The sequence below is a fragment of the Chlorocebus sabaeus genome, chromosome 11 (assembly GCF_047675955.1).
Source record: "Chlorocebus sabaeus isolate Y175 chromosome 11, mChlSab1.0.hap1, whole genome shotgun sequence".
Classification (NCBI taxonomy): Eukaryota; Metazoa; Chordata; class Mammalia; order Primates; family Cercopithecidae; genus Chlorocebus; species Chlorocebus sabaeus.
In genome coordinates this window covers 120470045-120481830 of record NC_132914.1, presented here as the reverse complement: position 1 = coordinate 120481830, position 11786 = coordinate 120470045, and the positions used below count along the sequence as shown (strand labels likewise).

At 41.8% G+C, this 11786-nt stretch overlaps 1 protein-coding gene across 9 annotated transcripts in view; it reads left to right on the top strand.

Annotated features, from left to right (window-relative positions):
* The window catches only part of MPHOSPH9 (M-phase phosphoprotein 9), an 83392-nt gene that overhangs the window by 109 nt on the left and 71497 nt on the right, over positions 1–11786 (top strand). For 5 of the 9 annotated variants that reach the window (XR_012094612.1, XM_008005101.3, XM_008005099.3 and 2 more), the window contains exons 2-4: positions 2584–2845; positions 6479–6632; positions 10581–10670. Coding sequence is in view for 8 of the 9 variants with exons in the window: in XM_008005101.3 (XP_008003292.1) it covers positions 2742–2845; positions 6479–6632; positions 10581–10670 (348 nt within the window). In the remaining variant the exon portion in view is untranslated. Of the gene's footprint in view, positions 1–2583; positions 2846–6478; positions 6633–10580; positions 10671–11786 lie in introns of those variants that run through there. The other 4 variants (XM_037995578.2, XM_073021199.1, XM_073021198.1 and 1 more) reach the window with 4 other exon arrangements.

Here is an 11786-nt window from a genome sequence, read left to right as displayed (position 1 = left end):
GTAAGCGGCCGCCAGCCTGCAGGGAGCTGTAGGCCGCTGGGGACAGGGGACGAGACTTAGGAGACACCGTCTTAGCGGCCCCCTGAGTGTGGTGATGGGCTGGGGTGTGAGGAGACGGTGGCCGATGAACTCGACCCCACCGCAGCCCTTCGCGGTGTGGGAGCTCTGCCTGGCCGCGGTGCGCTTTTTCTAGACTCGGCGCCCTTGAGTGACACTCGCGCGGCCCAATAGCGGAGCGCCCTTCCCGAGGGGCGGGGGGTTTCTGGTTTTATTTATTTATTTATTTCACCCCCCCCCCCCCCCTCCGTTTTTTGCCAAGGTGTCCCGGCTTCCTTTTGGGATCGCGGTTGTAGTTGAAGGAGCGGTGGCTTTTCTCCGTCCTCCCTGCTTTCCGTAGCTTAGGCGACTGCATGGATTCTCCCTCTCCTTCCCACTTTGATCCCATGGCGGCCACCAGCCATTGCGGGCTGGCTGTGAGCACCAGAATGTCAGGATCTGGTCTCATCCCTATCTGAAATCTCTTTCTCTCCCCCAAGCCTCCAGGCAAGGCGGAGCGCCCAGTTAACTTTCATGTTTCATAACCGCCGATCGTTCCTTTTGCCCAGCTCCCTTTTTTTGCTAGGGGGTGGGGACACCAAAAGCGTCATATCTTGTTGCTGAGAAATATAAAAGCACTGCTCCTATATTCATTCTGTATCAAAATTAAAAATTTTTTTTTTGCCTTGTATATGTGGGTGTTTAAGGATTTTTCCCTCTGACTTCCCTACCCTCCCCCCAGCACCTCCACTCCAATGGAGAAGCATCCTTGAATTTGTAGTGGTTTTCCATCTGGATCTGCATCCGGATCCGGATTACCTCAGCAGGGGAAATAATAGATGGGGTTGCAGGTCCATCTCCCTGGAGAGCTTGTGTTTTCCTGGCATAACAGCACGGTGATTGGAATCCAGGTATTTCTGTTGCCAGTTGGAAGGGGCAGTCCTTGACTGTTTCAGTGCCCCATTTGTCGTGGGTGATGGGCTGAGCCACTGGGGAAAAGTAAATTTAGTTAGGTCCGGTTACCCTTTGCATTCACTCCTGTCCCTGAGGGAAATGGTCCCAGTTTTTGTGTAATGCTTTATAGAAGCAGGACCTAAAAGTGGGAATCTAGCGGAAGCGGAATACTAGACAGTATTCCTGTTGCACTCTCTAAGCTTTTCAGTTTGTAAGCAGCTGAAGTTTTTTTCCCCTTTATTTCTCCTTTTTCTTCTTGCTCCCTTGCTCTTTTATAAATGCATGAATTCCCCAGGAAGGAGGCATCTTGTTTGACCTGTTACAGCCAATTTGCCATTGTATATACCCAGCTTCAGTGAAATTTTAGTTGGCCTGGCAAATAATTTTTTTATTTAGTATTTTTATTTTTATTTTTTAGGAGATGGGGTCTTGCTCTGTTGCCCAAGCTGGAGTGCAGTGGCAGGATCATAGCTCACTGCAGCCTTGAACTCCTGGGCTCAAGTGATCCTCCCACCTCAGCCTCCAGAGTAGCTGGGACATGCTTCCAGTAGCAGCAGGCAGGCTCCAGTGTGTCCAGCTGGTTTATTTTCTAAGAATAGCTGCACAGAGACAAAAGATCATATATATAGTTCAAAATGTACTTCCAGACAATGGGGAAGCTATGGTTGTTAACAGTTAAATTGGCTCTTTTTAAAACAAATATTAAGTAGTTCAGTTCTTCTAGTCTCTGTATTATAAGTCAACAAACATATGTACTTGGTAGAATTTATTAAACAAATGAATAAGGCATGCAAGTATTCCAATTGTTACATAATAGAATTGTATCTAGAACCTTCATTGTAAAGCCTGGCAAAATGGTTTGCACTGTAATCCCCCCTGCTCAGAAGGCTGAGCACTTGAGGCCAGGAGTTGTAGACCAGCCTGGGCAACGTAGCAAGATGCTGTCTCTAAAAAAAAGAACGTTGATTATTAAACATATAAAAATCTGAAATATTACCTGAAAAAGGTGATGCTACTTTTGCAAATAATCCTTGATGTAGATTTTTAATTGAGATACATAATACATAATTCATATACCATAAAATTCAGCCTTTTAAAAGTGTACAATTCAGTGGTTTTTAGTTCACAAGGTTGTCTAGCCATCATCACTAATTCCAGAATTTTTTATCACCCCAAAGGAAACTCCATACCAACTGCACTCACTCACATTCTCTCCTTCCTCCAGCTCCTGGCAGCCATTTGTCTATAAATTTGCCAATTCAAGATATTTCATATCAATGAAATCATATAGTCTGTGGTCTTTTGTGACTGGCTTTTTTTACTTAGCATAGTAGCTTCACTGTTCATCTGTGTTGTAGCATATGTCTTTTTATGGCTGAATCCTATCCTGTTCTATGGATATGCTTCATTCGTTTATCCATTTAGCCACTGATGGACATTTGGGTGGTTTCTACATTTTGATTATTATGAATACTGTTGCTATCCTTAATGGAGATCTGCATGAAAGAAGTTCAGGTTTCCAAAGTTATGTAAAAGCAGTTGCTAGGTTTAGTGGCTTTTTATAGTAGTTTCTTTTCCCCTATTCATTTTCAGACTCTCTTGGAAGTTTAGGATATTTCACAGTTCTGAATGTTAGCCACTGAAAATGCCAGTAGACGATGAAGCCTCTGAAGATGACACGGATTCACTTTCCTCAAACAGTCCAAGAACCTTTATTTTCAAATAAGAGAATGTAACAATTTCTTTACACTATGGAAGAGTTTGACTTGGTGAAAACCTTACACAAAACTTCATCTTCTGTAGAATCTGATAAAAATTCTCTGCATTCTCTTGGACTGAACTTAAATACTGATAGGTAAGAATGGGATTTTAGAAAATGTAACAAATCAGAATAACCTTATTTGCATACATTTACCAGTTTATCCAAATAGTGTCAGAGTTACTGATTTGAATTATTATTATTATTATTATTATTTTTTAGCCTATCAAGAATGTTCAGGGAGGCTGGGCACGGTAACTCATGCCTGTAATCCCAGCACCTTGGGAGGCTGAGACGGGTGGATCACCTGAGACCAGGAGTTGGAGACGAGCCTGGCTAACATGGTGAAACCTGGTCTCTACTAAAAATACAAAAATTAGCCAGGTGTGGTGGCGTGCGCCTGTAGTTCCAGCTACTCGGGAGGCTGAGGCAGGAGAATTGCTGGAACCTGGGAGGCAGAGGTTGCAATGAGCCAAGATTACACCACTGCACTCCAACCTGGGCAACAGAGCAAGACTCCGTCTTAAAAACAAACAAACAAAAAAGAGGCTAGGCGCAGTGGCTCACGCCTGTAGTCCCAGCACTTTGGGAGGCCAAGGCGGGCGGGTCACAAGGTCAGGAGATCAAGACCATCCTGGCTAACATGGTGAAACACCATCTCTACTAAAAATACAAAAAAAAAAAAAAAATAGCTGGGCGTGGTGGTGGGAGCCTGTAGTCCCAGCTACTTGGCAGGCTGAGGCAGGAGGATGGCGTGATCCTGGGAGGCGGAGCTTGCAGTGAGCTGAGATGGCACCACTGCACTCCAGCCTGGGCAACAGAGTGAGACTCCGTCTCAAAAAAAAAAAAAAAAAAAAAAAAGAATGTTCAAGGACAGTTGTTTAAGTCAGGAATAGGTTTAGTATTTTCATGTTTTTCATTTCTCCCAGAGATATGTACTTTTGCATGGAAAGCATTCTGAAAAAGAACTTGTTTTGCATGTTTTACTTTCCTTTACACTTTTTTGTTTGTTTTTGTAAATTACAAGCATATCTTTAACATTTAGTTGCCTAAATATTATTTCTACATTTTTAAATAATTGGGACAAATGATGTTTTATGTTGCAGAAATACTTCACCAATGTGGGAAGCAGCAATTAAAGTTGAGTATTAGGAAGTTAAGACAAAACCAGACTCTAAGTAGACAAAATAGTGGACTGAATAGATGTTATCAAAGTGTGTTTTATGCATTTTATTTATTTTTTTAAATGCATTTTATTTTATTTTTTTATTTTTTTATGTTTTTTTGAGACAGAGTCTCGCTCTGTTGCACAGGCTGGAGTGCAGTGGCTCGATGTCGGCTCACTGTAAGCTCCGCCTCCTGGGTTCGTGCCATTCTCCTGCCTCAGCCTCCCAAGTAGCTGGGACTACAGGCGCCCACCACCTCGCCTGGCTAATTTTTTGTATTTTTAGTAGAGACGGGGTTTCACGGTGTTAGCCAGGATGGTCTCGATCTCCTGACCTTGTGATCCGCCCGTCTCGGCCTCCCAAAGTGCTGGGATTACTGGCTTGAGCCACCGCGCCCGGCGCATTTTATTTTTAAGCTATCCTATAATTGGTTTGTTTTTATTTTTTAATCGTCTTAACACAGATCATGGTTGGTTTGTTTTTCATCAGCCTGTTTACTTTCAATTTGCACATAGTCTGACAAGCTTGGTTATTGGGTTTCTAAATTTATAGTAGTGTAGAAACAGCAAAGAGGCAAGGACTGTAAGAGAGGAGAGCATCTATAAACAGCATGTAGAAGAAAGGAAAACAGTGGTTTTGGGGCCTTACTGGTAAAGGGGCAAGGAACTTTAAACACAGTAGGTCTTGAAGAAATTGTGTATTATAATTATAAATAAATACATTACTTAAAAAATTGTTAATTCTCTGCCCTTTTCAGGAGGAATTTAAGGTAGCTTACATGGGTATGTAAAACAATGGGGATGGGGAGTTGTAAAAAACAAACAGAGGAATATGTGAAGTAAAACGAGAAAGTTTTTTTTGTTTTTTTGTTTTTTTTTTGAGAGGGAGTCTCGCGCTGTCGCCCAGGCTGGAGTGCAGTGGCCGGATCGCAGCTCACTGCAAGCTCCGCCTCCTGGGTTTGTGCCATTCTCCTGCCTCAGCCTCCCTATAGCTGGGACTACAGGCGCCCGCCACCTCACCCGGCTATTTTTTTTGTATTTTTTAGTAGAGACGGGGTTTCACTGTATTAGCCAGGATGGTCTCGATCTCCTGACCTCGTGATCCGCCCGTCTCGGCCTCCCAAAGTGCTGGGATTACAGGCTTGAGCCACCGCGCCCGGCCGAGAAAGTACATTTTAAAAGGCACAGGGAATAGTCCTACAGTAATCTATATGCACTTGCTGAAAGTTGGCCTCGCATTTTGGTTCTTGTATTACTTGGTGGTCCCTTTGAAGTACACTTCTAGAAGAAATTCCTGTGAGAACAGTGTTTGATTTGGGTGGAGGAAGCTGTGCCTTGCTAGTGAAAATTAGGCAATTAAACTTGTCTCCCTTTTCATTGTGACTGGCAGGTAAATTGGCCACATTTAAACTCGATTATTACAGCTATGTAAAACCCTTTACTGATAACATATGTTCTTCTCTTTCAATTTTTTTTTTTTTTTTTTTTTTGAGACGGGAGTCTTGCTCTGTCGCTAGGCTGGAGTGCAATGGCACAATCTCAGCTCATTGCAGTCTGCGCCTCCTGGGTTCAAGGGATTCCCCTGCCTCAGCCTCCTGATTAGCTGGGACTGCAGGCGTGCACCACCACACCCGGCTAATTTTTTGTATTTTAGTAGAGATGGGGTTTCACCATGTTGGCCAGGATGGTCTCGATTTCCTGAGCTCGTGATCCGCCCACCTCGGCCTCCCAAACTGCTGGGATTACAGGCGTGAGCCACTGCGCCTGGCCTCCTTTGAATTTTTAGTAATATTTTCACTGGTCCTAACTATTATTTTACTGTTATTTTTATTTATTTATTTTTAAAACAAATTCTTTGTGAAAGAAAGCAGGATATCAAGCAGTAAATAAATGAAAATGATCTTTTTGTGACTAGATTTTAAGTACATTTTAATGTCCTGAAATATATTGTGTGTTTATAAAACAAATCCAAAATAACTTATCTGAAGTTTGGAAGAGCAGTACTCCTGGAAAGAATCAGTGCTGTTTTACACACTGAGTAGGCTAAATAAGTCCTGAATACTTGCTGCTAATTTGCTTGGCACAACTTTTATTCAGAGATAGTGCCGAGATAGGCATCAGCTTATCGTACCAAATTATGGGTATCCAGTGAACAAGATTTGACTGTCATTTGGGGCAGTGGAGAAAGAATCCCCACTGCACAATGAAGGGCTGTTCTTAAAGTTGGGGGAAATAATCCTCTGGAATAGGGGAGATCAGAGAAGCTGGAAATTAATCTTATTGTTTAGCACAGACTTTTTTTATTTTCTGCTGATCCTTTGGAGTGTTCTCTCACTTCTGGAGAAGGTCTTTCTGTTGTGTTCTTAAAAAGAATACAGCGCGGTCTTTTTACTGCCCTTTTCCTTTTGTGAACCAAGTTGTGATCAGATTTTCAACAAATGAGGTGCCATTAGAAGGATTAAATATCAGTGGTTTTGTACTGCTCTGCTAAATCTTGAACTGCTGAATTATTCAACACTTTGATAGAGTGAAGAAAACCATTTGAATTATTTATGTTTCAACAGAAGTAGTCCCCACCTTAGTACAAATGGGGTATCCTCTTTCTCAGGGAAGACCAGACCATCTGTAATTCAAGGTACAGTTGAAGTCCTAACTTCTTTAATGCAAGAGCTACAAAACAGTGGAAAGACTGATTCGGAACTTTGGAAAAGCTGTGAGGTATCTAATTTTGTTTTATTTTTGTAATTTTAAGATAATTATATTAAAACATACCTCTACTAAACTCTAAATTATTAGAAATTTATGTCCTGAAGAGCATGACACTTTTAAGTTAATGCTAAAGTGGTCAAGTATATTACTTTAGGAATGATATTGAATGAATGGGAAAAAGGTGATCAAAAGTATTTTTTAACAATATATTACTGATTAGACATTCTAATTTGTATATTAAATATGAACTAAAACATTGTCTTCATTCAGAGACCTGAGAATCCCAAAATTATTAAAATTGTTACTAATTGTAATGTTATCAGTAACTTATGTGGAATTGTCATCATTTTAAAAAACCTAAATCCACTTTGAAATATTTTCAATGTTCTAATTATAAATTGAAGCTTCTATTTAGTACCTTACCATATTCAGCTGTGATACATTCCATTATATTGTTTTCAGATCAGTGGTTCTTTCTTTGGCTCATAAGTTAAACTGTGATATAAAAATGTGACAGTTAAAAGAATGCTTACATGGCCGAGCACAGTGGCTCACGCCTATAATCCTTTCACTTTAGGCGACCAAGGTGGGAGGTTTGGTTGAGGCCAGGAGTTTGAGACTAGCCTGGGCAAGATAGCGAGACCCTGTCTCTACAAATATAAATACATACATAAATTAGCTGGGCATAGTGGCATGGGATCTGTAGTCGTAGCTACTTGGGAGGCTGACGTGGGAGGATCACTTGAACCCAGGAGGTCAGGGTTGCAGTGAGCTATGATCACAGCGCTACACTGCAGCCTAGGTGACAGACTGAGACCCTGTCTCTCTCTATATATAGAAATAGAGAACCTGTAATCCCAGCACTTAAGGAGGCAGAGGTAGATAGCTTGAGCCCAGGAGTTTGTGACCTGCTTGGGCAACATAACTAGACCCCCTCAGTAAAAAAAAAACAAAAAACCTTACATATAAATTTTGTTTCATAGAATAATGCTCAAGATAGACTTTCTTAAGGCTGAATTTGATAGTTTTTAATAGAAATGTATAAACCATTATTAATTCTTAGAAAGCGCTAGATCTTATTTTAAACATTAATTATACTTTTAAAAGCATAATTTGTGTTATTTTTTAGAAAGTAGAGTAAGCGAAATGAAAGATTACCTGGTTTAAGAATTCAATAGCAGCAACTGCTAAGTATAATTATTTATATCCATTATCCATAATTATTGGAATTATAAGAAAGTATTACTATATGCTTAAAAAAATTGAGTTTTCAGTTTTTATACTTTATGCTTGTTTGCATGTAATAATCAGTATGTACTAATGTGAAAGACTTTTAACAATGCCCATACAAATGCAATTAAAAATGGAATGTTTTATTAAATATATTAAATGTTTCCCCTAATGTATCTACTCATTAGCTTTTTGTTTGTTTTTGAGACAGAGTCTCGCTCTGTTGCCCAGGCTGGAGTGCCATGGTGTGATCTTGGCTCATAGCAACCACTGTCTCCCAGGTTCAAGTGATTCTCCTGCCTCAGTCTCTCAAGTAGCCGAGATCACAGGCGAGTGCCACCATGCCCACCTAATTTTTATATTTTTAGTAGAGAAGGGGTTTTGCCATGTTGGCCAGGCTGGTCTCGAACTCCTGACCTCAGGTAATCTGCCTACCTTGGCTTCCCAAAGTGCTGGGATTACAGGCATAAGCCACCATAGCTGGCCCTCATTAGCTTTTGATACCTGAATTAACATGCTTTAGGACAAAGGAGGCATTACCATAATGTAGTTTAACTTCTGGAAAATTTGTGTTTAACTAGAAATTGTTACTTTTAACAATTTGAAATCAACATTTTTTTTTTGACATCAGCATCTTAAGTCAGAATCAGAATATATTCCCCTCCATACCTCTCCCCTCCCTTCCCTCCCACCTCCCTTCTCCCTCCTTGCCTTCCTCCCTTCTCTTTGTTTCTTTTTCTCCTCTTTCATTCTCTCTCTTTTTTTTTTTTTTAAATAGGGTCTCACTCTGTCACTCAGGCTGGAGTGCAGTGGCACAATCTCTGTTCACTGCATCTTCAACCTCTTGGGCTCAAGCCATCCTCCCACGTCAGCCTCCCGAGTAGCTGGGACTACAGGTGCATACCACCATGCCCAGCTAATTTTTGTATTTTTTGTTGAGACAAGGTTTTGCTATGTTGCCCAGGTTAGTCTTGAACTCATGAACTCAAATGATCCACCCACCTTGGCCTCCCAAAGTGCTGGAATTACAGGCATGAGACCCTGTGCCCAGCCTCTGAGCTCTTTTTATAACAGCTTTCAAAATAACATCAATTTATATTATCCTAAAATGAAATTCATAGGTAAAATAACCTACCTGTACCCACTTTAAAAAATCAATAACATGTATTTGGATATATCCATGTGAGGCACATGTTCATTAGAAGACATAATGAAGTAGTCATGTTTACCTGTATGTAGGCTCGCTGTGAATTCAGCAGCTGAACACAGATCGATGTAGCTATGGTATGTTGATGATCCAGGTATTGTATACAGCACCTCCACTGGTAACATGCTTTTCTGAAAGGGTGACGAACTTCTCATGAGATTTTGAAACAAGTTTGTTTTGATGTTATGAATACTGTGCAAAATATTTATTGTTTTGTAATATAAAATGGACACAGGACAATTCTTCGTCGTGGGGGACTGCCCTATGATCTGCATGCCTGGACCCTGCCCACTAAATGCCAGTGATGTCCCCCCAGCTTTGTCATGACTGTGACCTTACAGATTTCCAACATGGAGTTCCTTCCCCATTGAGATCACTGCATCATATTTAAATTTAAAACTTAGGCCTGTAATCCCAGCACTTCAGGATACCGAGGCAGATGGATCTGTTGAGGTCAGGAGTTCGAGAACAGCCTGGCCAACATGGTAAAACCGTGTCTCTACTAAAAAATATAAAAATTAGCCAAACATGGTGACACATGCCTGTCATCTCAGCTACTTGGGAGGCTGAGGCACGAGAATTGCTTGAACTCGGGAGGCGGAGGTTGCAGTGAGCCCAGATCATGCCACTGCACTCCAGCCTGGGCAAGAGAGCGAGAGACCCCATCTCAAAAAATAAATAAATAAAACTTAATCCTCTTAGCCACCTATGAGATGTTGTTATTCCCATTTTATAAAGTAGGAAACTGAGGTACAAATAAATTTGTCCAGGACCCCACAAGTTTTTAGTGGAGAGCTTGGAGTTAGAGTGGGGCAGGGGTAGGAGACAGAGTTCACAAAGTGAACAATTAAGAGACTTTCTGATGTGGCAAATGCTTGAAGGAAATACATAGGATGATAAGAAAGAAAGGAACTGTTAGGATGGTTTGAGAAGATGACAGTTAGGCTGAAATTGCAGGGTGGGAAGACAGCAGTCAGAGTGGGAAGACAGCAGTCAGGATGGGAAGACAGTAGCCATGGTGAGAGCTGAGCAAGAGCTTGCCAGGTGGCGGGCACAGCAGGTGCTCAACTGTGAGGTGGGAGACAATTGTGGCATGCTCAAGAACAGGATGCCTGGGAGGCAGGTGTGCAGCCAGCAAGGGACAGAGGGCTGGGATGAAGTGGGGAGGTGCGTAGGAGCCAGACAGTGCAGAGCCGTCTAAGGAGAGCTTAGGAGTGGAAAGATGCTGAAAGGCTTTACACAGGCAGGTAGTTTTCATAGCCACTTCCTGCTGTTGTGTATTGCTGCATATGGTCTGTGGCTGAAAGTCTCCCAGCCTTGAGGCTGAATGTAGCCTTCTGTAGAACTCCCTGCTCCCTTGGTGTGACGTGCTGGCATACTCCAGCTATGAGAGTGCTGATGGCTCTTGGGATTCGGGATGGATCATGACCTAAAAAGTGCTCTTTTACACTGGAGGAATTGTTCTGTGAAATGTTAAGTCAAGAAATTATTTTTAACTAACATATTTTATAATTTAATAGACCAGGTGGTTACAGCTATTCGATTTGGTGGAAAAACAATGCCAAGAACAGATAGTTGCCCAGCAGGAGCAGTTCCACAACCAAATTCAAGTAAGTTGTCATTTACATTGATTCCTTTTTTATATACATATACATATACATATACATATACATATACATATACATACACAACACATATAGAAATGGAGTCTCACTCTTGTCGCCCAGGTTGGAGTGCAGTGGCATGATCTCAGCTCACTACAACCTCTGCCTCCTGGGTTCAAGCCATTCTCCTGCCTCAGCGTCCCGAGTAGGTGAGATTACAGGCACCCGCCAATACGCCTGGCTAATTTTGGTATTTTTAGTAGAGACCGGGTTTTGCCATGTTTGCCAGGCTGCTCTCGAACTCCTGACCTCAGGTGATCCACCTGCCTCGGCCTCCTGCCTGGCACTTTTTAAAATTCATTTTTATTTATTTTTTTTGAGATGAAGTCTCACTCTGTTGCCCAGGCTGGAGTGCAATGGCACGGTCTTGGCTCACTGCAACCTCCACCTCCCAGGTTCAAGCAATTCTCTCGCCCCAGCCTCCTGAGTAGCTGGGAATACAGGTGTATGCCACCATAACTGGCTAATTTTTGTATTTTTATTAGAGACAGGATTTCATCATGTTGGCCAGGCTGATCTTGAACTCCTGACCTCGTGATCTGCCTGCCTCAGCCTCCCAAAGTGCTGGGATTACAGGCATGAGCCACCATGCCCAGCGTCCTTTTTTATATTTGTAAGAAAAAACAATATGTTATATCAATTTTTTTTTTGAGACAAGGTCTCACTCTGTCACCCAGGCTGGCGTGAGTGACACAATTTTAGCTGACTGCAACCTCCACCTCCTGGATTCAAGAAATTCTCCTGCCTCAGTCTCCTGAGTAGCTGGAATTACAGATGTGCACCACCATGTCTGGCTAATTTTTAGTAGAGTCAGAGTTTCACCATGTTGGCCAGGCTGGTCTTGAGCTCCTGACCTTGTCGTGATCTGCCCACCTCGCCCTCCCAAAGTGTTGGGATTGCAGGCGTGAGCCACCGTGCCTGGCCACCAGCCTCAATTTTGTTTATAAACTAAAGATAAAGCATCACATTTTTTTAGAATGATATTTCATCATATTTTGAAACATGATATTCTTGTAACAGTCATAAAAATATGATGTTTAATATACTTTCTTACCCAAATCT